Below are 27,320 nucleotides of genomic sequence, written 5' to 3'. Positions count from 1 at the left end.
ACCTTAATTATGATGTGTAATACTGAAATGTTATTAGTAATGATCTCTGTCCTTTATTATGTCTCGCTGTAGCTCAGATTAAAGGCTAATGAAGACAGATGTTGAAATGCCATGCTTTCTCACTTTAAATTCTTCTGATTTTATTCCTTAACTTGGAATGTAGGAAGAAGTGATGTCGTTGAATAGATACATGGCTAAAGTATGTTACAGACATGCTATCCAAAGCCTGCATAATCCAACTTAAGTCCCACAGAGTTCAATGGGACTACTCCGTAGAAAGCATGTGCATAATTATGCTCTGTGTACTTCCAAGAAATCCAGCTTGGTGTAGTGGTTAAGAGTGGCAGCTTCTAAACTGGAGAGTAGGGTTTTATTCCCCGCTCCTCCACATGCAGCCAGCTGGACAACCATGGACTAGTCATAGTCCTGTCAGAGCAGTTCACATAGAGCAGCTTCTCTCAATGCTTGGTCAGACTCACCTACCTCACAGGGTGCCCATTATGGGGAGAGGAAGGGAAGGCAATTGCAAGCCACTATCATGCTCCTTTGGGAGCAGGGTATTAAAAGCCGATTCTTCTTCTTCAAGTATACATTGTTAAAACAATATCTATCAGAACAATATATTGTAAGCATAATTCTCAACTCATATTAATGTTTTATTAGTTTCTTCCAGCAATTAATTGCACTTATAAACTGCCTTGATTGTTCCAATAGCTATGAAAATGAGACTGAGAAGAGTGTGGTCTTGCGTGCTAGTAATATATTTCCTCTCTCTCAGCAGCAAAGGATAATGGCACCCTGTATGCCCAGAAGGCCTGTTTGCATTGTTTCTGACTGCTTAAGAGCCCCTTTATACTCAACACAGTCTATTTTTAACTTGGCATTGAATGTGACCTTACAGCTGAGATGCCACAGAAACATATTTAAAATGCAAGATCATGTGCTCAGTCCTTTGCAGCGCTAGAGGATATTGACAACTAAAGGTTTCTTTAAAAAAAAACACTTAAATTAGCACACACTTCCTTCAAGTTCAAAACACTCAGTGGCTGAACATTAAAAGCATTTTTAAAAATAAATTGAAATTAATTACCCCAATCCCATATATTTGTAACTAGCTTTTTATATTATGTTTTTAATGAACTGTTTGGACTCAGAGCCTTGCAACTTGGCAAACCAAAGATTAAACTAATTTAAAGCCAATGTTTTCCTTAGTCTATAAGCACTTATCATTCTGTGGCTTAAAAAAGAAAGGAAGAAGATGTATTATAAAACTTGTTTGAGGGTAAGAGTGATGACCAGAAAAACCCAGCTTCAAATTCTCACTGAGACATGAAGCTCAGCTGCTGCTGATTAAGTCAGCCACTTTCAGACTAATGTATATCACAAAACAAAGTATGAAAAAACCAAGCCAGAAATCATTTAGCAGAGTTTTTTTGTTTGTTTGTTTTTTGAGGGGAGGTCGTTTTGGCTAGCTGGTAAGGTCCAGGAAGAAGCAAAAAATAAGACAAGAAATAAGGAGATCAATAAGCACTTGTTAAAGTACAGAAGATTGAGATGAGATTGGAGAAAGGGAAATCCACAAAACCCTCTAGAACAATTCCAGTCAATATGCATTTTAATTTTAAAGTCTTCATAAAGAGCTGCTAAAGAGTAATCAGTTGTATTTCCATTTTTAAAAATCATATGCAGAAATCAAAATTTTCATACAATAATGTAGTAATCATTTATGGATGCTCTGACAGCAAATGTAGTTTACCCCCAAAGCACCAATAATTTTCCACTACATTTTGTTGCCATCTTGCATTTGTAACTGCCAGGAGCTGGGAGAGGGGCATTTGTTTTCCTGTATAAGAAGTTTTATCTGTCTGTGTTAGTTATGAATCCTGATTGTATTTCTATATTTGTAGATTTTTACTGGCTGCAGTTTATTAAATCAGACGCTACCATACATAAATTACAAAACAAATACAAAAGAAGGCGAGGAGGGTAAGAAATTCCACCCTTAAAAAGTAATGTCAGATCAAGTACACTTACTGCAAAACAAAGCATTCAAACACTCTAATGTTGAGCATGATCTTTCCCATAATATTTTTTAATGGTTTCAGCCTGTGATTGATGCAGGTCATAGGCATTCAGCTAGCCTACCAACAGCAATATAAAACTCTTCTTAGTAACCAAGAGTTTGGGAAATCCAGCAGGAATCTTTCAGCTACCTATCTACAAAGTACTAGTAAATTTTGAACTGATGAATATAGATAGGCAGTGAAAATCAGATCCAATTTTAACTATAAACATGTCAGGTTCTTTAGCAGAATGCAGAATGTTACGAATCAACCAAGAAAAGCAAGGATAAGGGTTATTTTGCTGGGTAGTGCCTTCACCTTATTGTTCTTGTATTTCTACATTGCAAGAATATAACCACTGCTTTTTACCACAAGGGTATTGCAAAGGGGTCTCTGTGAGTGATGTCCTTTTACAAGCAGGATAACCAAATCTAATTTTGGGCCAGAATTTTTGAGGCTTGTGTAACATGCAGCAGCCATGCATGTAATGATCTCAATAGAATGAGTATCACAGAGACCAAGAATGAAAAATGATTGCCAGTAAGTTACTCTGAGTAACCCTTCCCCCAATATTTATAACAAAAACAACAAGACTCTGTTTTCATATATACATAATAATATACTTGCACTAACAACCAGTTCTAATGCAGACAATTTCCCGCAAGGAGAATCAAAGCCAACTCTTGTAGCAGTCTATGTAATGTGCACTTTAATTATAAAGATTAAAAAAAACCTAACTTTGTCATCAGAGCATGTACTATCAATTTGCTTAATGTCATTGTGTCTGTTATGCACATTTCCACATTCCATTTCTACATTCCATTAACACTGAAAGGATTTGTATCATTGAGATTCTGGGAAAGAATTAAGCAGAGAAACAGTGCCACCTTATGGCTACTCAGTCCACAATATAATCAAAAAGTTTTCACCTCCAGGCAGGCTTTTTTTTTACTTTTAGAATTGATCAACTTTTGTACCATCTTCTCATTTCCTGTCACACAACACCCAAAACAAATCTGTTAAGGTCCACCATCTGCTTAGATGCCTAAAGCTTCATTCTAGGCATCTGATGTTCAAGATACATATTATGATATTTCGTATGTTCTTACTATAGATTTAACATTTGTAGAATTATCATTATCAATAACACAATACACCCTGCTGCTTGCATTACTTATTCAAGTCATCAGCTATTACCAAGCAAACATACAATCTTTCTAATACATACTGATATCATTTTGAATATCTGACGATATTTCCCAATAGGCTTTTCAACCAGAAAAAGACAGCACTATAACAACAAAAATGTTATTGTCGTTCAATATTCATTAAACAGTAATGACGTTTAATTGCAGCAGCTATATATTTGCACACATCTAACAGTATATTAAAATCCAGGTCTACTATCAGAGTCATTAAATGACAGAAGAGCAAAGAGGCTTCTTATTCAGATAGGGATATTGCAATCATCAACCATTATAATTGTGCTTTTTTAAACTCATGCAATAAATCAGCCATCAAATTCATAACTGTAAGCAAGCTGCACTATGGCGTTACAATTTTTAACAGAATAAAATACATATGTGTTATGTGTCTAGACTGTTCTATGTATTATTCTTGCAATGTTTGCTGTGAACTGCCCTGAGCTGTATGGGAGGGCAGTATAAAAATCTAATATATAAATAAATTAATTAAATATTATAATTCATTGAAGTTACTTACACCAGTGAAACTATGTCTCCACGCTGTACTTCATAATTTCTAATGCTCCAGTGGTTTAAAAGGACGACATCAGATACCTGTTTTCCTCCAGGATTCAAAGAAGGCTGAAGTGGAGAGAAAGAATTAAAATCAACTAACAGTGAATGATCACAAAATGCATATCTATAGCATAAAAATTATTATTACTCTGCAATGCCTCCCAGATGGCGATTTATGGTCCACTAGTTTATGAATAGGATATAAGAGCTACCAACTGCGGAACTGATTTAAGTACATGTGCCCACCATTATCTTCACTTAATATCTTAATCTGCAGTTCTACAGCAACAGTTCCAAACATGTCTCTAAACTCAGAATGTCAAAAACACAGTTTTGTTGATTCTCTGGGAGAACTGATAAGAAGGCTCAAGAATAGTAGCTTTGTTGCATATACACACTTCTGGACCATGACACTCATGCTTAAGGTTACGATAATGACATTTATATAAACGAAACACAGTAGGATCCATGCTTATAACATTATGAAAAAGTAATTAAAACACTAATCATAACAAAGGACATTAAACATTACAATTTGTTGAATCTTTCTGACCCTCAAGTTATATCCGAATTATGCTGATCCCTTAGACTTTTCAAGACATGTTAAGAAGTGGCTTCCTAACTCTGTCTAGAAATCTTTGTCCGCCTTGATGGTCTCCCACCCAAGTACTAACAAGGACTGAGCCTGCTTAGCTTCTGAGACGTGATGGGCTGGGCTGGCCTATCCAGGGCAGGGCAGGGAATGCATATGGGACCGGGGGGGGGGCATGGAAATACCCAATTCATTAATTGCAAAAGATGTGTATGGGAAAGATCCAGTTCAATTTAGGATGTTTCATTAAGCATTGCAATTTCATATTCCGTGTAATATAAAAAAAACAAATTAAAAATGCTGAAACCCATAAGATTGCCAAAGCTGAATAAAAAGAAGAGTTGGTTCTTATATGCTGCTTTTTTCTACCCAAAGGAATCTCAGAGTGGCTTATAGTTGCTGTCCCTTTCCTCTCCCCACAACAGATACTCTGTGCTGTGAGGTAGGTGAGGTTAAGAGAGACCTGATATTACTGCTCAGTCAGAACAGCTTTATCAGTGCTGTGGCGAGCCCACAGTCCCCAAGCTGGTTGCATGTGGGGAAGCGCGGAATCTAACCTGGCTCACCAGGTTAGAAGTCCACGCTCCTAACCACTACACCAAGCTGGGTGTAGTCATTAAATATTTCTACTACTGAAAAGGCATTGTGTTCAGTAATGCAATAGTTTCAAATTGAAGCCTAAGTCTTCGGGAAGCCTGGGAAAGAGTATGTGACTATGTTAATCTATGGACTCATTCATACATTACAAAGCCCTCATGTCCTTTACATGTGCATCAGACATGCTCTAGACATTCATTGCTTGTATCTGAATTCCTAATGGGACATGGGCCTATTTTAGATTGGGACTATGGCACTAGTCAATTTTCCCAATATTAAATGACCTCAGGGAACTGCTATTTGAAACATTAGCCAAAGTTACTAGTACAGATGGACGACGCAAATTTCCCCAATACAGTCAAGAGTAATTGCTAGGGTCATTTCACATTTAGAAAACACTGTGAGAGGAGACTTCAGCCTCCTCTCCTCATGGCCTAGATACAATTAGGTTCCCTGCATACCAGGGGAAGTTCCAAGCATAGAACTTGGACTATTGATAGACCTGTCCCCAGAATAGGTCTATCAATAAGAAGGCTAAGGGACTTTGTAATATTTGAATTGGTCCTGAGGAACAAAAAGCTGTAAATCAATTGCAGATAATCAGATGCTAAAAGCTCCACAAAGTGGTTCTCCATATTGACCACCAATATAATGTATCACAAAAATGAGCACAACCCCAAAAGTGATGGATACAGAGTTCACTAAAAGTAGGCCCTCACAAGATATATGTACCTTTGAAAGTCAGGGCAAAAGTCATGAACAAGGAAATACTAGAGTGCATGAAACCTGATCTATCACTGGGAGACAAAGTCACAAAATTCCAGCTCACTTACTTTGGCCATATCATGCACTCCAACTCAATGGAGAAAGCAATTACAGTATGTGAGGATTGGTCAGTGTAAACAGGAAACCAGGCCAACAAAGAATACGGTGGTTAGAGACAATCAAAATGGACACTGGCCAGAACATTACACAAATAAAAGAAATGGTGTAAGATCAGACATCATGACGGCAGTTGTGCCATAGGATGGCCAAGAGTTGGACTTGACTGAATGGCTAACAACATCATCCTTAGTAAGAGCCCCTGTCATTTGTACTAGCAGGGACTGGCACAAGTTTGGGATTAGTGGAAAACCCTGCCAAAATCCATGCCCTCAGCCTTCAACAAAAATTTAGGTGTATGATTCATGGACAGGTGGGTGTTAGAAAACATTTGTAAGAGCTGACAGTTCAAACAATAAAAAAAATGCAGAGCTGAATAAATTGCAGAGGAGGAAGAGGAAATTCAACCCAATAATAAGCAAAATGTTCCTGTACAGCAACTGAGGGCTAAGGGCAGAAATGAGCAACCAAATTAACCCAACTTTTTAGTGTAGATTACTGACTGATTTATTAAGACATCATCTGAAAAGTATGCCCTTTTTTGCTTTGGCTCTTGTACAAATATACCTAATTTGCAGTGTTATCAATAGTCATGTTACCAAAATATATGAGTATGAATAAGTGACAGCAATAATAATATATTAATGACAGCATTTTATTGTTAATCTGCCCTTCCAGTGTTCCTCAGGGTGGGTAACAACATTATATAAAACAACATTCAAACTTAAAACATTATAATCTAACTAAAGCCCCCAACTAAGACAGGCCACAAGAGTGTTTTCGTTTTGCTGTTCAATTCCAACACAAGTTTTCTCTCCTGGTTATTTAGCATTACTGAACATTATTTTAGTGAACAGTAACAAAACAGTATGACAAACAAGAAAAGGATTTACTTAACCACACTTTCTTTTATTATCCTAAAAAGGTAAAGGTATCCCCTGTGCAAGCACCGAGTCATGTCTGACCCTTGGGGTGACGCCCTCCAGCGTTTTCATGGCAGACTCAATACGGGGTGGTTTGCCAGTGCCTTCCCCAGTCATTACCGTTTACCCCCCAGCAAGCTGGGTACTCACTTTACCGACCTCGGAAGGATGGAAGGCTGAGTCAACCTTGAGCCGGCTGCAGGGATTGAACTCCCAGCCTCATGGGCAAAGCTTACAGACAGCTGCCTTGCCACTCTGCGCCACAAGAGGCTCTTAGTTTATTATCCTACATACTTGAAAAAAGTAATTTAAAAAATTTAGATAACTAGTTAAAATTTCCAGCCCAACAAGTATATGCTTTAACTAGGAATAAAGCCCAGTTTTTTTTTAATAAAATGGGCGCTAGGGGCGAAGTTAGAGGGAAGGCCTGACAGGAGGAAGGCTTCCCTGGGGTCTTGGATGGGGGGGAGAGAGCGGGCGGGAGCACGAGATGGAGCCTGCGGGCGGATGGTCGTGCGGGCCTGGCGGCTCCTGGTCGTGGGCTTGGCAGCAACTTACGGCAGCGGTGAGATGAGGATGTCCGAGGGCGGCGAAGCGTCAGCGTGTCCACGGAGTGGGCCGGCGGCAGTGAGTATTCATTGGGCGCCATGCTGGGGCCTGGAGCAGCCTGGCGGCGCGCAGTTGCTGGTGGCGGCCATTTTGGGCTTGGTGGGCGAGGCGGTCCAGCGGCGTCCTCTTGGTCAGTGGAGGTCCTGGAGAGGGCGTGAAGCTGGGAATCGCCCTCAGCAGCTCGGCGGCGGTAGCAGCAGCGGCGAAAGCAGCGGAGAGGAAGGCAAGCGGTTTTTGAAGGGCGTGGGTGGCGGCGGGCAGCGGCGGACAGTCACGGTGGGGGTGGGAAGGGCGCGGGTTGCGCGAGCAGGAAGTGGGGTTTTGGGAGGGTGGCAAGGGCGCAGACGGCGGCAGGGGGACGGATGCTGAGGGTGGGGGTGGGAAGGGCACGGCTGTTGTCATGCCACGTAGGCAGACGACGTGTGGAAGGGCTGCCGCTGGGTAAAGGGGAAGGAGTGTTCCCTGAGGCCAGCGGCATGGGGCGAGGGTCCTCCCTGGCGGCCATCCTTGGAGGATGGCGGCTTGGGAGGAGTGGAGTCAGTGGTGCGGCGTCCAGGAGATGGGCCAAGTGTCCAACAGGGAGACGCGCTTAGCGCGCCTCCCAATTGGACACTTGGCCCTGGAGTGCGGCTCCTGATTCGCTCCTCCGAGTTTTTATGCCGGACAGAGCCCACCCTAACTTCTCCCCACCAGCCCTTACTCTTTTATTTAGTCCGCGTTTAAAGATAGTAGCAAGAAATGTAATTTAGGGAAGAGTGGTATGACCAAGTACACAGCAAAGGTACATTTTTGGGAATAGTTTATTGTGACAATCTGATCACAAAGAGAGCTATTATACATAAGACTAGCAAGAAAGCCCGTTGCAAGCAGGAATGCAATGGGCCCTAGGACCCAGGGGACACCAGGAGATGCAGATCTCTCTCTGTGTTTGTCTTTCTCTCCCCCTGTGCCTCAGTGTGCCTTGCAGCTGGAGGCATAGCAGGTAATTTGGGCTCGTTCTTAGGAAGGAAGGAGGGCTGGTGTGCAGTTTGGGGCAGCTCCCTCTGTCTGTCTCTCCCTCCATCGCAGGAGGTGCAGCTCTTTCTGTATTGCTGTCAGCAGCTTGGGGCAGCACTCTGTGTCTCTCTCTGCCTCCCTCGCAGCAGGAGCGATAGGAGGGAATGAGGGCTCGTGTTCGGTCTGGCAGGGTCTGTGTGTCTCTCTCTGTCTCTGCTGTGTTTGAGAGGAACGTGGCTAGCATCCAGGGAGGAAGCGTGGGAGCTGTAGGAGCAGGGCCCTATTCCAACTTGGACAGCCGGACACATCCCACTACCCAGGCTGTTTCACAAATGTATAGAGGAACCATGGATAAGGATTACATGGCTATTTTCATTTCTGCATGTTATCATTTTCAACTGTTTAAGTATTCTTAATTTTCATTGCTGTTCATTATTCTTCTGTGCCATTTAAGAACTATTTATACATGAATATACATAGTTAATAACTATATATGAATGTATGTAATTCATATATAATAAGAAAAACTTCACCCCCACATCATTTTTCTTATGATTTCCCACCCCTCCATGCCTAGCACACATCAATCCTCCCAATCACTGAGTTTCTCCCTCTACTCCAATCTTCTCAATTAAATAAATCCTGCCCTGGATAGTCCATGCATGCCCAATCTCGTCAGATCTTGGAGGCTAAGCAGGATTGGTTAGACAAGCCCAAAATCATAAGATCTCTTGGCTATACTACACACATATCATGCAATAAAGAATAAATTCCTCCTTCCTCTCCAGCCCACCCAGTCACTGAGTTTCCTGTACAGCCTTCCCAATGATATGTTCCCCACTCCCCTCATTCAATTGTACTTTTGTTTATGCTTGCACAGCTTCTTTTCCCTCTACAATGTGTGCATATCTGTGGGTTATTTCAGAAGGGATTCAAACTCACCATTTTTGGTTTTTCGTTTTCATATTCTTCTGTAAATGTGGGTATTCAGTAAAAGATTCAAAAGCCAGAGCATCACAGATCACAGATTTAATATAATGAACAAGAATCATGACTTGGAGATATAAATAATTATCACATTGGATAGGCTAATTAACAAATAACTAGATTTCAATAAAGTAAGGCAAACATTTTATACAAGACTGAGAATCAGAATAAGACACAGTTTTAACAATCTCTAGAAACATCTAGAAGCATACCAACATGAGCATCTGTCAATTAGAGAGAAGGATTGTTATTGATCCTCCTGACAGTTCTCATTTCCAGGGCATTACTACCGAAGCTGGTTTTCTAACAGTTGTGAACTGTTTAAGTCTGACAGCATCCGAGAACAAACTGCTATGTTTTCTGAGTGATACCAATACATTTCATTACTGAAATTCAAGCTTTGCAAGAATTTCTGACTAACTGTTGAAATTAAGTAGACCAAGTCAGAATCTATGTGCAAAGTACGTAACTACAAACTATGTTGGGCATTATGGTAAAGAAAATCATCCATAACTGATAGCAACATTATCAGACATGCTCAGTTAGTTATATTTCACTTATTATTACATATCTAAGTTTTATCTTCAAAAAGATTTTTTTTTATAAATCAAGGAGTAATTTATATTGCTTTTGCAAAGTTGCTCAATATCAGATTTAAACAGAGGGCTGAATCAGATTTGTTCTGGCCTTTGAAAACATAATTTCAAAAGAAATATACTATATTGACATGAAAAAAATCACTCAAATTGCCAGGAATGAAAGGCATGTACCTGAATGCTTGTCGAGAATAGCACAGACAATAATTTATCATGTATTCCCCCATGCCCAGTTTCATTTAAAAATGAAAAACTAGTTTTTTTTTTCTTTTGGGTAAGCCACTGATAGTTATTGTACTATTTATTCTATATAATACATAATTATGAGAAACCTATTAAAAACAACGCATCTCTGTCTTCATCCTCGGAATCCTTATTATAATAAAAATACACACACAGTCTGCTTAACTATGAGACATTCCAAGTAGTTTAAGTACATAATAAAATCAACTTACCTGCATTTATAGAAAAGCTATCGAATTCTCAGTTCAATACCACTAGCTGCACACTGAAAGATTTACAGGATCAGTGGGCCAATAAAGAATCTGGTAGAGAGAGAGTTCAGTTTACATCTAGGTACAGTCCAATTAGCTGCTAATTCTCCTGCAGATGACCCACCGTACACTTCTGAACTAATGGTAGGAAATTACTTTCCTCTAAAAACTAATCGAGCTTCCCAGAAACTATCCACAAGGACCAGGGGTTCCACTTGGATCCAAACTAAAAATTCTATGGTTTATTATGCATGGTTGTTTCCCCTCACTTTCACCAGGCATGTTGGTTTGCTTTTCTATGTCATTCTGTATTGATTTTCCTCCCTTCAGTTCACTATCTGGTTGTTGTTACCTGGGTATTCTGAGAGTGCTTTTATGCTGATTTTTCCCTTATTGAATCCCTGGGTGGGACAGTGAACTGCATTTTATAACAAAGAAACTACACTTAAAGGGTGGCTTAGTCTGTAAGGGAACAGCATTTCCTATGGTCAGTGATATTACCAAGGTCTGACATTCATTTGAGTCCAAGGCTACTTTCAAAAGAGAACCAAAGGACGGTGTTCAGAGAATGGAAATCCCTTGTGTTTCCAAATCGTCTTTTTCAAAGGCCTTTTTCAAGATAAAGGGGACCAGATAGGTAAAGAGAAGCTACCAGTGGCAAATGGTCACCTATTAATCAATCAACCCCAAAGTCAGTGATTAAAGGAAAAGCAGCAAAAGTGACTAAATTATTGACTTAACAACTACGATACTACAGCCTCACATTGAAATAAAAGTAAATTATCCAAGGGTATCAAGATGCAGCCATCCATTTAACATTACTAAACCAAACTAAATAATCAGCTTGAATAACAAATGTCCCTAATTAGTTGATCTTTTTATCTCTACTTCTTCTTTTGAAACCCCCTGGTAGGGTCAGCAGATAATTGTGGGATTTTACGAAGGAAAGTCTAATTCCCTCTCTCCTAAATAAAACATAGCTGTAGCGAATTTCACAAAGAGTCCTTTGAGGAGACAGTGTAATTCTACCCAATTAGAATAGAGAGCTAGTACTGAGCTAACTTGAGAGCCAGTTTGGTGTAGTGGTTAGGAGTGCGGATTTCTAATATGGCATGGCGGGTTCGATTCTGCACTCCCCCACATGCAGCCAGCTGGGTGACCTTGGGCTCGCCACAGCACTGATAAAACTGTTCTGACCAGGCAGTGATATCAGGGCCTCTCAGCCTCACCCACCTCACAGGGTGTCTGTTGTGGGGAGAGGAATGGGAAGGCGACTGTAAGCCGCTTTGAGCCTCCTTCGGGTAGAGAAAAGCAACATATAAAAAACATCTCTTCTTCTTCTTGGACAAAGAAATAAGAACAGGATATTAGTAATTAAAAGAACTGGTAAAAACAAGGGCTGACAATCAATGTCTAAAACCTTGGTGTCAAGGGAGGTAGCCACTAAGCATGCCAGTATGGATTGGGAGCATTCCCCCTAATCCCAATACCTGGACATGCAATTGTCTTAAATCCAGAAGAGTAAGAATGATATTGTTCTCAAGTTTCCTTCAGGATAGTCGCTTGAAATTTCCTTAGCCTATCTATGACCTCTAAGCCCAACAAGCAACCCTTCTAACCCACTAGGTTCCAAGACAGTACTCTCAGAACCCCATACCCATTTTAGGTAGTCAATTATCTAGGAGTAGTAGTGGGTCACCTAAGTTAGAATGGCACTTAAGACAAGGCACTTGTGAAGATGAAGTCTAATCAACTGCTGTAGGACAGTGGGTCAACTAGATTAAACAAGGATTTAGGAAGGGGCATTTGTGGGAATGTAATCAAATCAGCTGCTAATTCAGAAACCCCGTTGAGGGATTGTATCCAAAACATGCTTTTAACCTAGTTCCTTCTTCTCACTTGGCTTGAGAAGTTCACAGGTTCTATTTGGAGCAATTGAGAAAGAGAAAAAAGAATCAGGGCCTCCTTCACACAAGAAAGGAAGGAGTATTAATGTTCAAAGGAGCTGGCTTCTTCTTTTTCAAGGCTTTAGAAAGTGTTCCAAACAACTTTCTCTGGAAGCTCTCCTTACCTAAATAACCTATTTTCCCTAAGAAACTGTATAAAAGAAAAATGAAAAACTGAAGTCTTAGTTTCTGCAGATTGCATTTTTGGGAAGTTTGGAAGTGCACTCTGAATCCCTGCTTCTGCTGACAAAGTTCCTAAAAGTACCTTTTTAATTATATCAAGTCTTAGAATGATATTCTACTGTTCAGCAGGAGGTAGCTGTTCAATATAAAATGAGTAGTTTAGTGGCTATGTTTGCTGACAAAACTAGGGGTGATTAGTAAAGTGGCCAAGTCTGCAAATAACACAAAATTATTCAGGATGGTAAAAACCTGGAATGATTGTGAAGAGTTCCAAGAGGATCTCTACAAATTAAGTGAATGGATAGCAATATAGTAGATGAAGTTGGTCTTCATCTCATGCCATCCCTGACAATGACTCATGTTGCAACCTTTTCGTTTCTCACACACTAATCCCTTCATTGCATTGTCTTAGCCTTGCCATGCCAGGTATGCTTCAGGCTACATTTTTTGGTGTTTAAGCAAGGAGAAAATATGCCATTAGTTTGTGTTTATCTTGATACCAGATAGATCATCTAGCTCCAAGCTGGTCTTGTGTCTGTCTCTGTTCTTCAAAGGATCCACTTCTCTTCAGGACAGGTTGTATGTCTTTTTCTGCACCAATTAATTCCTCTGTCTTGGATGCTATGATCTTTATTTCTCTCTGAATTACAGTGTGTGCATGCTATTTTTAAAATTGCTAATTTATATTGTCTGAGTTACTATGGCTGGACCCTGGTACACAGAGGTGAAGTATTCTGCTGTAATCGGCCTCTCGCTCCTCTCACTTTAATTCCCCATCATAATTTGTGACAGGCCATTTCCAGTAACTTTTTGGCTTTAATCCAGTTGCATCATTAAGAATATAATTATTCACACTTGTTCTTTGTTCTTCCCCAGTAGCTATTTGAGTGTCATTTGACTTGGGCATCCTGTATTTATGCATTAATTAAGAATATTTTTTTAACCTTCCTTCATTCTCTGAGGTTAGATGTGTTATTATTAGCAGCAGGGACTTAGTTGTTGCTCAGATGTGGAAGACATATCCCTCAGCAAAATGCCTTGTACTGAGCCTATTGAATGTCAGGAAATTACACCAAATTTCCACAAACTACACAACATACTGAATTTTCCATATATAAAGTGTATTCCTAATGGGCTCTTGTATTACAAAGAATCAGTATTAAACAAACTTGTTGGTTTGTCATCGGATCACATGGAGCTTTAGCCATATTAAACAAACAAGTGCAATGTTTTAAGCAACTGTGAATAAGTTAAGTACCTGCTTCTTTAAGGCAGCAATATTCTGGAGCCAATGCAAAATAGCATTTTATATGTCTCAGTTCAAAAAGAAAAGAAATTAAGTAAGAGAAGAAAAGCAAGGAACAGTCCAAGTTTTTTTAAGACTTTTAATTTCACTCTCAGCATGAACCAGGATAATGAGTGCACAAAACCAGCCAGGAGTCTAAAAGGTCTATTACAAATCCAATTCTTGTGGATCATACGGTGAAAGCTTCAAGTCAAGACAAACATATATCCTATGCAAGCGTGTTATTGATGAGTATAAGGAATCATGCTGACAAAACTTCACTTCCCATCACATTGTATAGCTTTCAAACACATAATTCACTCTCTGGAGTGCAAGATAAAAGAAATGGAGATGAATTTGTCCCACTTTCCTACTGCAAGCTAAACAAGATGAGAAAGAAAACATGACCCAACAGTAGCCCTTTAAGCTTGATTTCAACATATCCTTATCATGAAGTAGGCTCTTCTAACATTTAAAACAAATAGCAATTCTTGATGCATTCACCTATTATGAGCAGTTATTTCTATTTAACAATGGAGGTATCGTCACTGAGTTGTACATATTTTCCACTGCTATTACTTTCAGATTTCACCTGCACAATCTTTCTTTACCTCCTCAAGTACTGGCTTGCTGTATATGCAAGAAGCATTTAAATGTGTGGTTTCCTACTTGCAGTCTGAAAAGATCAGTATTGCCAGGCCTGTCCCTGCATAATCCCTTGAGGAATTCTGAACACAAGGGTGCACCTGACCCTGGAGGTAACATCACACCCAAGAAACCCCTTTCAGGCTGGGAACCTCCTCAAAATTCTATAGCAAAAAATAACAACTAGAGATTAGAAGGAGGTTAGTAGAATGGCAGTAAAAGTGCTACACTCAATATGCCAGCAAATTTGGAAAACTCAACAATGGCCACAGGATTGGAAAAGGTCAGTTTACATTCCAATCCCAAAGAAGGACAATGCCAAAGAATGTTCAAACTATCGCACCATTGCACTAATTTCTCATGCTAGCAAAGTTATGCTCAAAATCCTACAAGCTAGGCTCCAGCAATATGTGGACCGAGAACTTCCAGAAGTACAGGCAGGATTTCGAAGAGGCAGAGGAACTAGAGATCAAATTGCCAACATACGCTGGATCATGGAGAAAGCTAGGGAGTACCAGAAGAACGTCTACTTCTGCTTCATTGACTATGCTAAAGCCTTTGATTGTGTGGAGCACAACAAATTGTGGCAAGTTCTTAAAGAGATGGGAATACCAGAGCATCTTATTTGTCTCTTGAGAAATTTATATGTAGGTCAAGAAGCAACAGTGAGAACTGAACATGGAATCACTGACTGGTTCAAAATTGAGAAAGGAGTTCGGCAAGGCTGTATACTGTCGCCTTGCCTATTTAACTTGTATGCAGAGCACATCATGAGAAATGCGGGATTAGAGGAGTCACAAATTGGGATCAAGATTGCAGGGAGAAATATCAACAACCTCAGATATGCAGATGATACCACTCTAATGGCAGAAAGTGAAGAGGAACTAAAGAGCCTGTTGATGCGGGTGAAGGAGGAGAGTGCAAAAGTTGGCTTGAAACTCAACATCAAGAAAACAAAGATCATGGCATCCGGCCCTCTCAATTCCTTCCAAATAGATGGGGAAGAAATGGAGATAGTGACAGATTTTATTTTCCTGGGCTCCAAGATCACTGCAGATGGGGACTGCAGCAAAGAAATTAAAAGACGCTTGCTCCTGGGGAGGAAAGCTATGGCAAATCTAGACAGCATCCTAAAAAGCAGAGACATCACCCTGCCAACAAAAGTGCGTTTAGTCAAGGCTATGGTCTTCCCAGTTGCAATGTATGGCTGCGAGAGTTGGACCATAAGGAAGGCCGAGCATCAAAGAATTGAGGCTTTTGAACTCTGGTGCTGGAGAAGACTCTTGCGAGTCCCTTGGACTGCAAGGCGAACAAACCGGTCAGTCCTAGAGGAGATCAACCCTGACTGCTCTTTAGAAGGCCAGATCCTGAAGATGAAACTCAAATACTTTGGCCACCTTATGAGAAGGAAGGACTCCCTGGAGAAGAGCCTAATGCTGGGAGCGATTGAGGGCAAAAGAAGAAGGGGACGACAGAGAATGAGGTGGCTGGATGGAGTCACTGAAGCAGTAGGTGCAAACTTAAATGGACTCCGGGGAATGGTAGAGGACAGGAAGGCCTGGAGGATCATTGTCCATGGGGTCGCGATGGGTCGGACACTACTTCGCACATAACAACAACAAGTAGAATGGCACTAAGATATGACATCACTCAGACACCATTCTCTGCCCCCTTTTCTCCAACTGTGATCATCAGTAAAGACAGGTAGATTGGCATACTTGGCAAGCCCATAAAAGGTACACAAGAATACTCAGTTCTACATTAGACACAATAACAGGTCAAGTTAAAAGAAAACGGGAGAGAAGGACCTACATGGCTGATATCCTAAACAAAGAAAACTAACCAGCAAAGCTGAGCTCGTTACCAAAGGGAGTTGTGCTGACTGGCTTGTCTTTACAAAGTGGCGTTTATACTATTAAGTGGTTTGAAAGGAAGACTTTGATTTGGTTTTGTACAGGCAGGATGGCCCCTGTTTGCTTGCTACACTTTTTTTTTTGGCAAAATAATTTGCAAAGCAAGGCAAGGGGGAAAAAACTTCAAGCACCACAGCTCAGCAAAGTAAAACGTGGGAGATTTTACTTCAGAATGTGAACAGACTTAAATGTCCCATTTATCTATTGTCAACACCCCTCTCAACTGTGCAATGGAGAATTTTTATTGCCCATGAACACTTCAGCATTTCCCCTACCTGCATGATATTTGGCTGGGATGATCCACTGGATGCCTTTACAACTCTGAGAATGCCTTTACAACTGAGTGGAAAACAAGGGGAAAAGTGACAGCTAGAAATGTGTTCCCCTGCTGACAGCAATTTATAAACACCTAAAATGAGCACACAAAGCTGTAAAGAATAAATACATTTAAAGCCAAAATAAATGATTTGGTGCATGATAGGTAGAAAACTGATTGTTGTTATAAATGAACATGCTTCACCTCTACTGAATTATTTGTATTTTTTGAATGAGAGGATGGCAAAATAGCTCAAATGGGAAAATAAACAAAGCCAAACCAGATCTTTACATTAAAAGTTAAGTAGCTCAACAGGCAAAAGAGCAGAAGCCAAAGAGCAACTGAGATGTTGAAGGATTCACCATAACAAAAAACAGAAAATGGGAATTGACATACTATGCTCTTTGTAAGCATGATTTTAAATGACCATTTGCACAACCCATGGTGTTCTGAGGGATAAATTGAAGGACTGCAATCTCGATTTTCAAATAGTTAGGTGGATAGGGAATTGGTTAGAGAACCGCACTCAAAGAGTTGTTGACAATGGTGTTTCATCAGACTGGAGGGAGGTGAGTAGCAGGGTACCTCAGGGCTCGGTGCTCGGCCCGGTACTTTTTAACATATTTATTAATGATCTATATGAGGGGGTGCAGGGACTAATCAAGTTTGCAAATGACACCAAATTGGGAGGACTAGCAAATACTCCAGAAGATAGAGACAGAGTTCAACGAGATCTGAATACAATGGAAAAATGGGCAAATGAGAACAAGATGCAAATTAATAAAGATAAGTGTAAAGTTCGGCATCTGGGTCAGAAAAATGAAAAGCATACCTACTGGATAGGGGATATGCTTCTAGGTAACACTGTGTGTGGACGAGACCTTGGGGTACTTGTGGATTGTAAACTAAACATGAGCAGGCAGTGTGATGCAGCGGTAAAAAAGGTGAATGCCATTTTGGGCTGTATCAACAGGAGCATCACATCAAAATCACAAGATATCATAGTCCCATTGTATATGGCACTGGTCAGACCACACCTGGAGTACTGTGTGCAGTTCTGGAGGCCTCCAAGAAGGACGTAAATAAAATTGAAAGGGTACAGAGGAGAGCGACGAGGATGATCTGGGGTCAAGGGACCAAGCCCTATGAAGATAGGTTGAGGGACTTGGGAATGTTCAGCCTGGAGAAAAGGAGGTTGAGAGGGGACATGATAGCCCTCTTTAAGTATTTGAAAGGTTGTCATTTGGAGGAGGGCAGGATGCTGTTCCCATTGGCTGCAGAGGAAAGGACACGCAGTAATGGGTTTAAATTACAAGTACAACGATATAGGCTAGATATCAGGAAAAAATTTTCACAGTCAGAGTAGTTCAGCAGTGGAATAGGCTGCCTAAGGAGGTGGTGAGCTCCCCCTCACTGGCAGTCTTCAAGCAAAGGTTGGATACACACTTTTCTTGGATGCTTTAGGGTGCTTAGGGCTGATCCTGCGTTGAGCAGGAGGTTGGACTAGATGGCCTGTATGGCCCCTTCCAACTCTATGATTCTAACTGGGCCTTGGCTCAAAGGATAGGTCCAAATGCCATCCAAACATATAATTCCTCCAAAAACCATTTCAAAATTAAGCTACGATTTGTTGGTCTCTCTTACTGACAGACCCTCTCTTATTAAATGGCAGGACTTAGATTGGATTCCATAGAAGAACTCCACAGGTGCAAGATGACTTGTACAACAGAAGCACTAAAATCTCCTAGACTGTCTGCTCACCCAAAGAAAAATTGTATCCCTATTACCTTTTCACATGTGCAAGACAGATCACAAGGTATTTCTTCTGACACAATTTCAAAAGCAAAGTGAATAAAAAGTGTATCTATTGTATGTTCCATTGCCCCATACACAGGATGTTTTATCTTTACATGTTGCACTAAAGAAGTATGCATTGCTGCAGCCCTCGTATCATCATTTGAGTTGTGGAACTAAACTAAGTACATTTTCTTTCTCCTCACATGTTACTGAATCCAACCCACTAATTCTAGCTACCTTTATAGACAATTTTAAGTACTTAAAACAATCCTCTCAAAGAAACCACAGCGTAAATGTAAGAACTTAACTAAGAAATGCTGGATGTAAATGTAAGAAATGTTAACTAAAATTAGAATGTTCTGTAAACCCCACCCCACCCCCCACAATGTTTTGCCAAATAGCTGGTTTGCTAATCACACTGAAAACTTCACATTTGAGGATAAAAAAAGTGTTTCCCATAAGGACAGGATAAAATGTGTGCAATGCTAAAAAACAAAAAAAGGATATTTTTCCTTTACTTTTGAATTTGGACTATTCAATCATTTATAATTCATGCATACACACTGGTGAAAACAAACAGGGAAGAAAGTTGCTTTGTTACCTGCATTGAAACACCTTCCACTCTTGCTATACAAGCCACTCTATCCAGAAAAGTTACTGTCACAGGAACAGCAATGAAGAATCCCTTCCAAAAAGCCTTAATATACCTCCTCCCAATGCCTTGCATCTGTGCCATTATCTGAAAGATAGAAGCAATGAAATAATTATATAAACAAGGTTTCAAAACAATACAGCATCCAAGAAAAGCAGCACCATGTATAATGTGTCAATGATCCTCAGCATCTGCTTGTAAAAAAAAAAGGACTCTGTTCAATAGAAACCAATCTTAAGTAGCTGAAATAATAATGGTGGTTCAATAAATGTTCAGGAAGCTAAACATCAGTATTTTCCAGCTGCCATTCATTTTTTTCAGCTCTACAGAAGTAATGTTAGAAATGATTTTCAAAAATCAATTCGTACAGATAGTTTACCAACAACTTGAGAGGGAGACACCAGCTGTAAATTCTTCTATATGAGGAAGTTTTCCAAAAAGATGAATTGGAGGAAGATGAATCAAACAGATGAGCAACAACAGCCTAAAAGTTAATTATCAAAGGAGGCTGGCAATGAAAGAACTATGCCAAGCAAAAGACATTTGTTATGCATATGAATTATTATGTGATAATTTCACTAAATTTATTCATTAAATATCATTTGGCACATGCTGATCCTGAAGTAGACTGTAGAAGTTCAGTTCAGATGATCCTCCAAACCAAGATTTGAAAGTGTGCTGGATCTGTTGGGCATTGTTGTTCAGTTCGGCTGCCGGGTGTAATTTTTGCCCGATAGAGATGGCTCTGGCTAAGGTTCATAAGATTGGCGGAGCTGGGACAGCTGCCGGGCTCAGGCACTTCGTGGTGGGGCCCGATGGGCAGGCTGGGAGTGATGGTTCTTCTTCGGGGCAGGCTGGGAATTCTGGTCGCCCTGCAGGGGGACAAGTTCATGGAATGTGGGAAGCAGCCCGGTGTGTTTGCAGTGCTGTGCTTCTGGTGGCTATTCATTCTGGGGTGCTCTCTTCTGTTGCGTTGGCTCCTGAGGCTAGCTCAAAAGGGGTGTTTTCAGAAGGTATGGGGCTGCCTGACCAAGCTATTTCCCCCATGGGTTTCCCCATGGAGGTTTGCCACGCAGCCCGATGTTAGGAAGGTCGACGCTAGCTGACCCCTTTTGTGCATGCTACAGGGGGACTGGTGGAGAACCCAAAGGGCCTGCGCCATGGGGGACATCCATGCTGTGTTGCAGCAATTCTCTGGTCAGCAGGGGATGTGGGCTGGGGCAGGGTTCCACTGTGTGCCGCCTTCCTGTTCTAGGGTTTCACATGTGGCCATGTTTAGGCACTCTGGATTCTGAGCTACCCATCAACCTACTAGGTGCCCTCAGAAGCCCACACTGGGTCAGCTGGGAGGGAGGGAGGGAGGGAGGGCAGCACCTCAGGAGGGCAGCACCTCAGAACTTCCTTCTCTTGAATCTGTTGCAAGCACTTCCACTCCTCAGGCTACAGGTTCTAAGGGAAGCGTGGCTCATCTCACTTTAGATATGGGAGCTGAGACTTTGTCTTTAGCTGCTGGGCTTCAACCCAGAGTTAGTGTCAAGACATCAGCTGGTGGGGCTGGGCAGCAGTTGGATGAGGCTTCCTCCAGGCAGCATAGCCAGAAGAGGAGATGAAAGGACCACTTATGTCATTCCAGGGGCTGTTCCACAGGTAAGTCTTCCTCTTTGGAGGATGACACAGATATGGGCTTGAAGGATGGGACTTAATGAAGGGGATTTATGTGCCAAGCATATCTGTCGGGCTGGCAAAACATAGCAGGGAGGTCAGAGAGTATTATCAAACTGGGGAGGGCATGGGTGGCCCAGCGGAGCCTCCAATCAGGTTTGAGGACATGGATGAGCCTCCAGGGATTTATCTGCTGTGCAAGTGTCGAGACAGGGCCCCAGATGGGTTTCTTGTATTTCAGTTTATAAAGCCCAAGGAGGAGACAGTCAGGAATGGTTCTCATGGTGGGTGTTTGAGAACAAGGCAGTTGCAGATGGTGATCACCCCTTTAATTCATGGTGCTGGGTTTATTTGGAGTTTAGTGTCTGCTGTCTTTCTGGATATGGGTTGGCATTTAGCTTGGCATCTAACATGCTTGAAACCAAGGCATTGATGAAGAACGCAGCTGCCATCAATTATGATCATTTCAGAAGCGGGCTTCTAACAATTGTGTGGCATCATGAATGTTAGCGGGAGCAGAGTGGGGATGTGAGAGTCTCTGCCCCTACCTGCTCAGTGGTGGTTATGCTTGGGAGGCAGATCCTCTGGGGTGGAGCCCATTGTTTCTGCATACCAAGCTCTGCCAGGTTGGAGGCCTTCTTAAGAGGCTGGGTGCATATGGAGCTGTGGCACCTTCCCAGCTGTGGAGGTTGCCACCTCACATTGCAGGAGGTTGGTGGAGCCCTATTAGAGGCTGATGACCACAGGGCTCCTACTGCACACCACCGTCCCATTGCCCAATAGGACTGGTGGTTAGGGAAAGCTTGACCTGTATGCTGCTTGGCCCCTCATGGGATGGCCTGCTGATGCCGGGCTCACTTGTGGATAGCTGGATGCAGGGGGAGAGGATCCATTCCAGGGGGTGTTCACCCACATTCATTTGCATAACAATAAAGCTGTGGCCTATTCTCTGCATTTGTGTCCTCTTTACAGCTCAGTACGTCCCATTGCCATGCAATTAGTCTCCATCGAATGCACAAAACACAAGGATGCTGTGATGATCCCCCTGCCTTTCCGTTGGGGTTGGGCTGGCTGAGCCGTCACTTTTAGAGTCAGGGCAGGGCCTCCAGAACAAGGCCTTCATACGAGGGGAGGGGAGGGGAGGGGAGGGGATGTCCTCATGTGAACTCTCCTCATCATCATCTGTACTCTGGGGGCTCCATGGGGGTAGTCACCACCCAGCTCCAGCTGACTCAGAGTCTTCCCATGTAATTTCCTGTTGTCACCAGTCTTTTGCCAGTCCTCTCATCCCCCCTTATCCATCATATCAGCTCTGTCTATTCTCTCTTTCTCACTAATCTCACTACCTTGCTGTCTTCAGTATCTTTCTCACTTGCCACCCCTCCCACCTGTCCCTGTCCTCTTTTATCTCCCCCTTCAGTCTCTCCTCCTCCTTGCCTACCTTCCCCTTCCCGTGCTGCTGGTTCCCTTGGCCACCCGTCTACCTTCCCCACTCCCCACTGGCTTTACCCACCCATCCTTCTCTGGTACCTCTTATGTGGGGTCAGGCTCTTCCCCCCACACCCAAAGTTGGATCCACCCCATCAGGGGGCACTCATTCCTCAGCATCTACAAAACTTGTGCCCAACATACAGGGGACTCCGTCATGGCCCTGGACTGCTGAGCTGCCATGGGCTCACTCCAGCATTGGGAGTGGAGGGCCCTTAGGGGGGCATGGCTAGATAGAGGCTGAAGTTGGTTACTTATTCCTTATTCATGAAATCATTAAAAGAACAATAAAGAGCACAGAACCCCAAAATACAGGCCTCTTGGGAAGACTCCAAAAAGGAGTTCATGGTGCCAGTGTTTGGATTGGGCACCACCATTTGTCCCTTTACAGGAGATAGTCTGGAGTGTGGGAATGGGTAATTTGGGGTTATCCAAAAATTGTTGTAGGACATAGACTAGCCTCAGTTTCTGCGAATGTCCTGGGAGAACCCCACATTGGAGCAGCAGGTGCAAAAACCAAGCTTTGGACTAGGGTGTAGTCTGCACAGGGCTTTTTACCCAGCACCAGCTCGAATGAATACCTCCTGTCTACACTGAATTCAATTTCCATTTTGATTCTGGTTGCTTTAAATTTTCCATCTGCAACAAGCATGATTGATCCAGAGTGACCCTACCTTTCCCCCACAATATCCAGAACAGGATATAACCCTCGATATTTGAAAACCCGGCATCAAGAAGTGTGCAGATTTTATTTATTTATTTTTAAATTAACACCCGTCTCCGTGGCTCACTGCAAGGAAGTCTTCCCTGATTGGCCAGGGCATCAGTTCAAAGACTTCCTGGTTCCCAGTTGGAAGGCTTGTCTTAAAGTGACTGCGCTCCAGAAGCCCTAATTCGTCTCAGCAGAGATTTACCTCTTGTGTCCCCCCCGCTCCTCTGCTGTCTCCAATCCTTTCCTCACATCATTCAAGAAAAGAAAGAGGCTCCTGCTGCGCTTGGCTCCCCTCCCCCCATTCTGAGCTTCCCCAATCAAGTGCAGAATTCTTTGTTTCAATTGGAGGGGGATAGAGAAAGACCCAAGTTCAAATTGATCTGAATTCAGCAGGATCCACACTGGCAAAAAATAATGTAAGTGCAGAATCAGCCCAGGAAACAGAACATCTTCCCAAAAGGAGAAGTCCCTGAATGTGGGGTGTTTGACATGTGGAGGTTCAAATCATATTCTGGAGTGCAGTGGGCATGGAGTTGTCCCAGTTCCTTATTAAATTCTTCATTGAAATACAGACTCCGAAATATAGGTGGGATACTCCAAAAAGAAGCTCTTGGTGCCAGAACTAGTGTTTGGACTAGGCACTACCATATATTGCCTCACAGGGGACAGTCTCTGGAGTGCTGGAATGTGTTCGGTGGGGTGGCCCCAAGTTTGATTCAGGGTGCAGACTGGCCTCAATGTCTGGTGGTGCAATTTTCCTAGGGCATCACTCTTTGGATCACCTGGTGCAAGAACCAGACTTTGGACCAAGAAACTCTAGAAGGGGGAAGTCCTTTGAATGTGGGGATGTATGACATGTGGTGGTCCAAACCTTATTTTGGGGTTCAGAGCTCTTTTAAATATTGTTGATTGAATGATTTCACAAACAACAATGAATAAGGGATAAGTAACCAGTTTCAGCCTCCTCAAAACACATAAGTTTATCATTTGTCAGTATTCAGATAACCAGTTTGTAAGGATATTTCCAAAGTAATCTTACAGATTTAATGTTCTTGATGACAGCTAGCACTTAGATAATAGTCAACCAAATTAATCTTATTTTGAGCAAAATAACCAAAAAGAATAAAGAAGATTGCCGGACAAAATCAGGAAACGTTGGAGTTAACCATTGCACAAATTGTGCAAATAGCACAAGATTATTTTACAAAATCAAACTGTTTGCCCAGATGAAACGAGCAAGAGCATCAGTTAAAACTGCATACTTTTTAAAAAGTTCCATTGTTAGAATTCTTTCCTCCTCAACAAAATGAGTGCAGAAACACCAGGTTGGTTCAAACCTGGAATACCTTCAAGTGGTGTTCTATCACCACTACCATCTACACCTTTACATTTCCTTCAAATGTATATCTCCTCCAAGAAAAATGGATTTTACTCCTATCTTTATAACTACCAGTATATTAGGTTGTCCAAGTCACTTGGAGAGCTTCATGGCTGAGCAGGGATTTCAACCTGGATTTCTGAGTCCTAATTCAACATTGTAACCATTAACCAACTCCGACTCCCGCAACTAGAAACAAATGTTTCACAGCGCAAAGCAGCATCTTTACTATTTCTATCTGTTGCATCTGCACCATGCAAAGCCAAAACAAAATTGCAAAGTGGATAAAACACCCATTCACAAAGAAAGCATACTGAACTCTGAAATAAATTATTCAGTGGCTAACATATAGCCAAGAGCTAATTACGATTAGCAACGTGTTTCCCAAACTCTCCTGTTCTGAGACAAAGGAATATTTGCAGAGCAAGTGGATTACTGATTAACATACTAAAAGTCAATAAAAATGCATCTAATGCAGGAACTTCTAACATTAAGGTTTTTAAAAAAAAACATTAACTAAACAATGTGCTATCATCAAACAAATTCAAGCAACAAAACTAAGACTACCCTCCTTAAACATCAGTAGTGAAAATCAAAATATTAGCTATTAGCATTTAGATGTCAAGTGGCCTTCTGTGATCTATGCAGTAAAAACCTTCAGAGTCATTAAAATAAAATTATCCACAGATACTTAAGGCAGTCTAAAGTTTTGTCAATAGGGTACCATCCTAAATGTTGCATCCATGACCAATGCCAGGTATTCATTTCTTGGGAGGGTTATTTGTAGGGCTGGGAAGCGGGCAATAAGATGATGAACAATTTTCAGCAACAGCCTGCAATCCTGGCTGAATCTTCAAGCAGTTGCATATTATTTTTTAAAATGCATGCTTCATGAAGATCCTAGCAAGAATGCTAGAAAGAGAAATAGCAAAGTGTTATGCCCCTTTCCTTGTACAACTAGAGTGTGCACATTGTATAATTACTATTAGATACAGGCAATAAAAAACTGTAACTGCCCTATCTTCCCATTTACAGCAATAAAGAGAGAAAGGGGGAGAATGGCATGTTGCCCAGACTAGCAGGGGTCAAACCCAACAGCAAATAACAGGTCAAAATCCAAGGAAGCCCACACTGAGTAACACAGAGATTATGGCAGATGGAGCACAGCATCATCCAGAACAGAGTGTTAATGTGCAAACGGTCCAGGGACTAAAATGGCTCTCCTGCTAGTACTACAACATATGGAGTAGAGATGCTATTTAGATTACTCTCTACATTTAAAATGTTTGTTTTATTTCTTTCACTCACCTGCTCATTAGAAGACTTGGTTTATCAAGCTGCATACAAAAATGAAAAGAACCTCACAAACCAAAACACTCTCATCAAGTAATACACGAAAAATCAAAAAATTGCAAATCTACACACTTAAAAATTACATACCAAAGTACAACAGGGAACTACAGCAATAAAATTGCAGCACTCATCTTCACAGGACAGGGGGAAAAAACTCTGAGATGCTTTTCATAAGACACCGCAGTGGGGAGGAATAGACGTCAAACAACTATGCTGACATTGACTTATTATTGCAAATACATTAAGTACCCAAAATGTTTTAAAATCTATCAGAAGAAACAAGTTATCAACCCTGAGAAATCTTTTCCAGGGACTATAATCTGTTAAAAAGAAAAGAAAAGAAAACTGATTGATGCAAGAAAAGCCGTAACAAGTGCAGGGGGCAATCTGGCCCACTGTGAAAAGCAAATCTATCCATGCTACATGCACAATCTTGTGGTTGATCCCAAACCATCTTTTTTCTACTGTATTTTACACCATCATTTCTCCAAACACAACATGTAACCAAAATGAGATAAATCCACTGAAGTGAATCAAGAAAGGGATTCAGAAATAGGGGAAATGAAATGACATTGTTCCCCCACAGCAATTTAAAATTACTGGAAAATATCAGCAGAACAAGCAGTTCCAACTGCTTTCAGTAAATAACCTTACTACAAAATAGTTTTCAAGTGTCCATACAGTATAATAATTTAGCCTTTGTGCATTTTCTGATGCTCGAGGTGCTGCATGTCCAAACACATTTTTGCCATTTGTTACAATAACCCTGTAAAATAAAGCTGTATTGCTGGGTCCGTATTCCGGATGGGAGGGAGCTGAGGCTAAGGAGCAGCCATTTGTTTATGACCATGCCATAGGTTCTTGCCAGAGGCAGGATTCAATCCACACACTCATCAATTTGTAACTGTCTTATCAAGCCCCAATTAAACCATTAAACTAAACCAGAAGTGGCAGAAAATAAATTTCAAATAAGCTTGTGTACACACAGGGCTTGTTACCGTGTTCACACACCTTACTTCTCTCTTTTCATGCAGAGAACAGTTAAAGATTCCTGGTCTGAAACTCATGGGTGCTACATAGCTTCTACAAATACTGACACCAGCGTGAATCAAAGTGTTGTTTTTAAATTCACCATAAGCCTGGATTCTTAATTATGGACGTTTCTCATATGTCCCATCTTTTGTGGCGCACCAGCATAGAAAGCCACATTTATGTACTCTCTTGGTCTAATTGGCTGTCATTGTCTCAGCCATTCTCAGACACAAAACTACACTACTGGTCAGAAAAACAGTGATGATCTCTCCTTTCAGAAACTGTACTGAGCAGATGGAAAGAAATAAATTTGTTTACATAGAAGAATGACAAATTCAATACCAGCTACTATTTAATTATTCCTAAACAAAAAATGCCACAATTACAACATTATTTGTAAGTTTCCTATATTTTCAAGCAGAAGGCCAATAAGAATATTTCTGCTTCATATTTCAAGTT

The 27,320-nt window shown here is 41.4% G+C and overlaps 1 protein-coding gene across 2 annotated transcripts in view; it reads right to left on the bottom strand.

Moving 5' to 3' along the window:
• IMMP2L (inner mitochondrial membrane peptidase subunit 2) overlaps positions 1-27,320 on the bottom strand; it is a 591,726-nt gene that overhangs the window by 555,356 nt on the left and 9,050 nt on the right. For both annotated transcript variants that reach the window (XM_077338516.1, XM_077338517.1), the window contains exons 2-3: positions 19,186-19,323; positions 3,786-3,889 (exon numbers count right to left, since the gene is read on the bottom strand). In XM_077338516.1, coding sequence (XP_077194631.1) covers positions 3,786-3,889; positions 19,186-19,320 — 239 coding nt within the window. In that variant the 5' untranslated portion in view covers positions 19,321-19,323. The remainder of the gene's footprint in view (positions 1-3,785; positions 3,890-19,185; positions 19,324-27,320) is intronic.

This window comes from Paroedura picta, chromosome 5, assembly GCF_049243985.1.
Source record: "Paroedura picta isolate Pp20150507F chromosome 5, Ppicta_v3.0, whole genome shotgun sequence".
Taxonomy (NCBI): Eukaryota; Metazoa; Chordata; class Lepidosauria; order Squamata; family Gekkonidae; genus Paroedura; species Paroedura picta.
The sequence above is the reverse complement of the archived record's forward strand: the minus strand, read 5'-3'. Positions and strand labels throughout refer to the sequence as shown.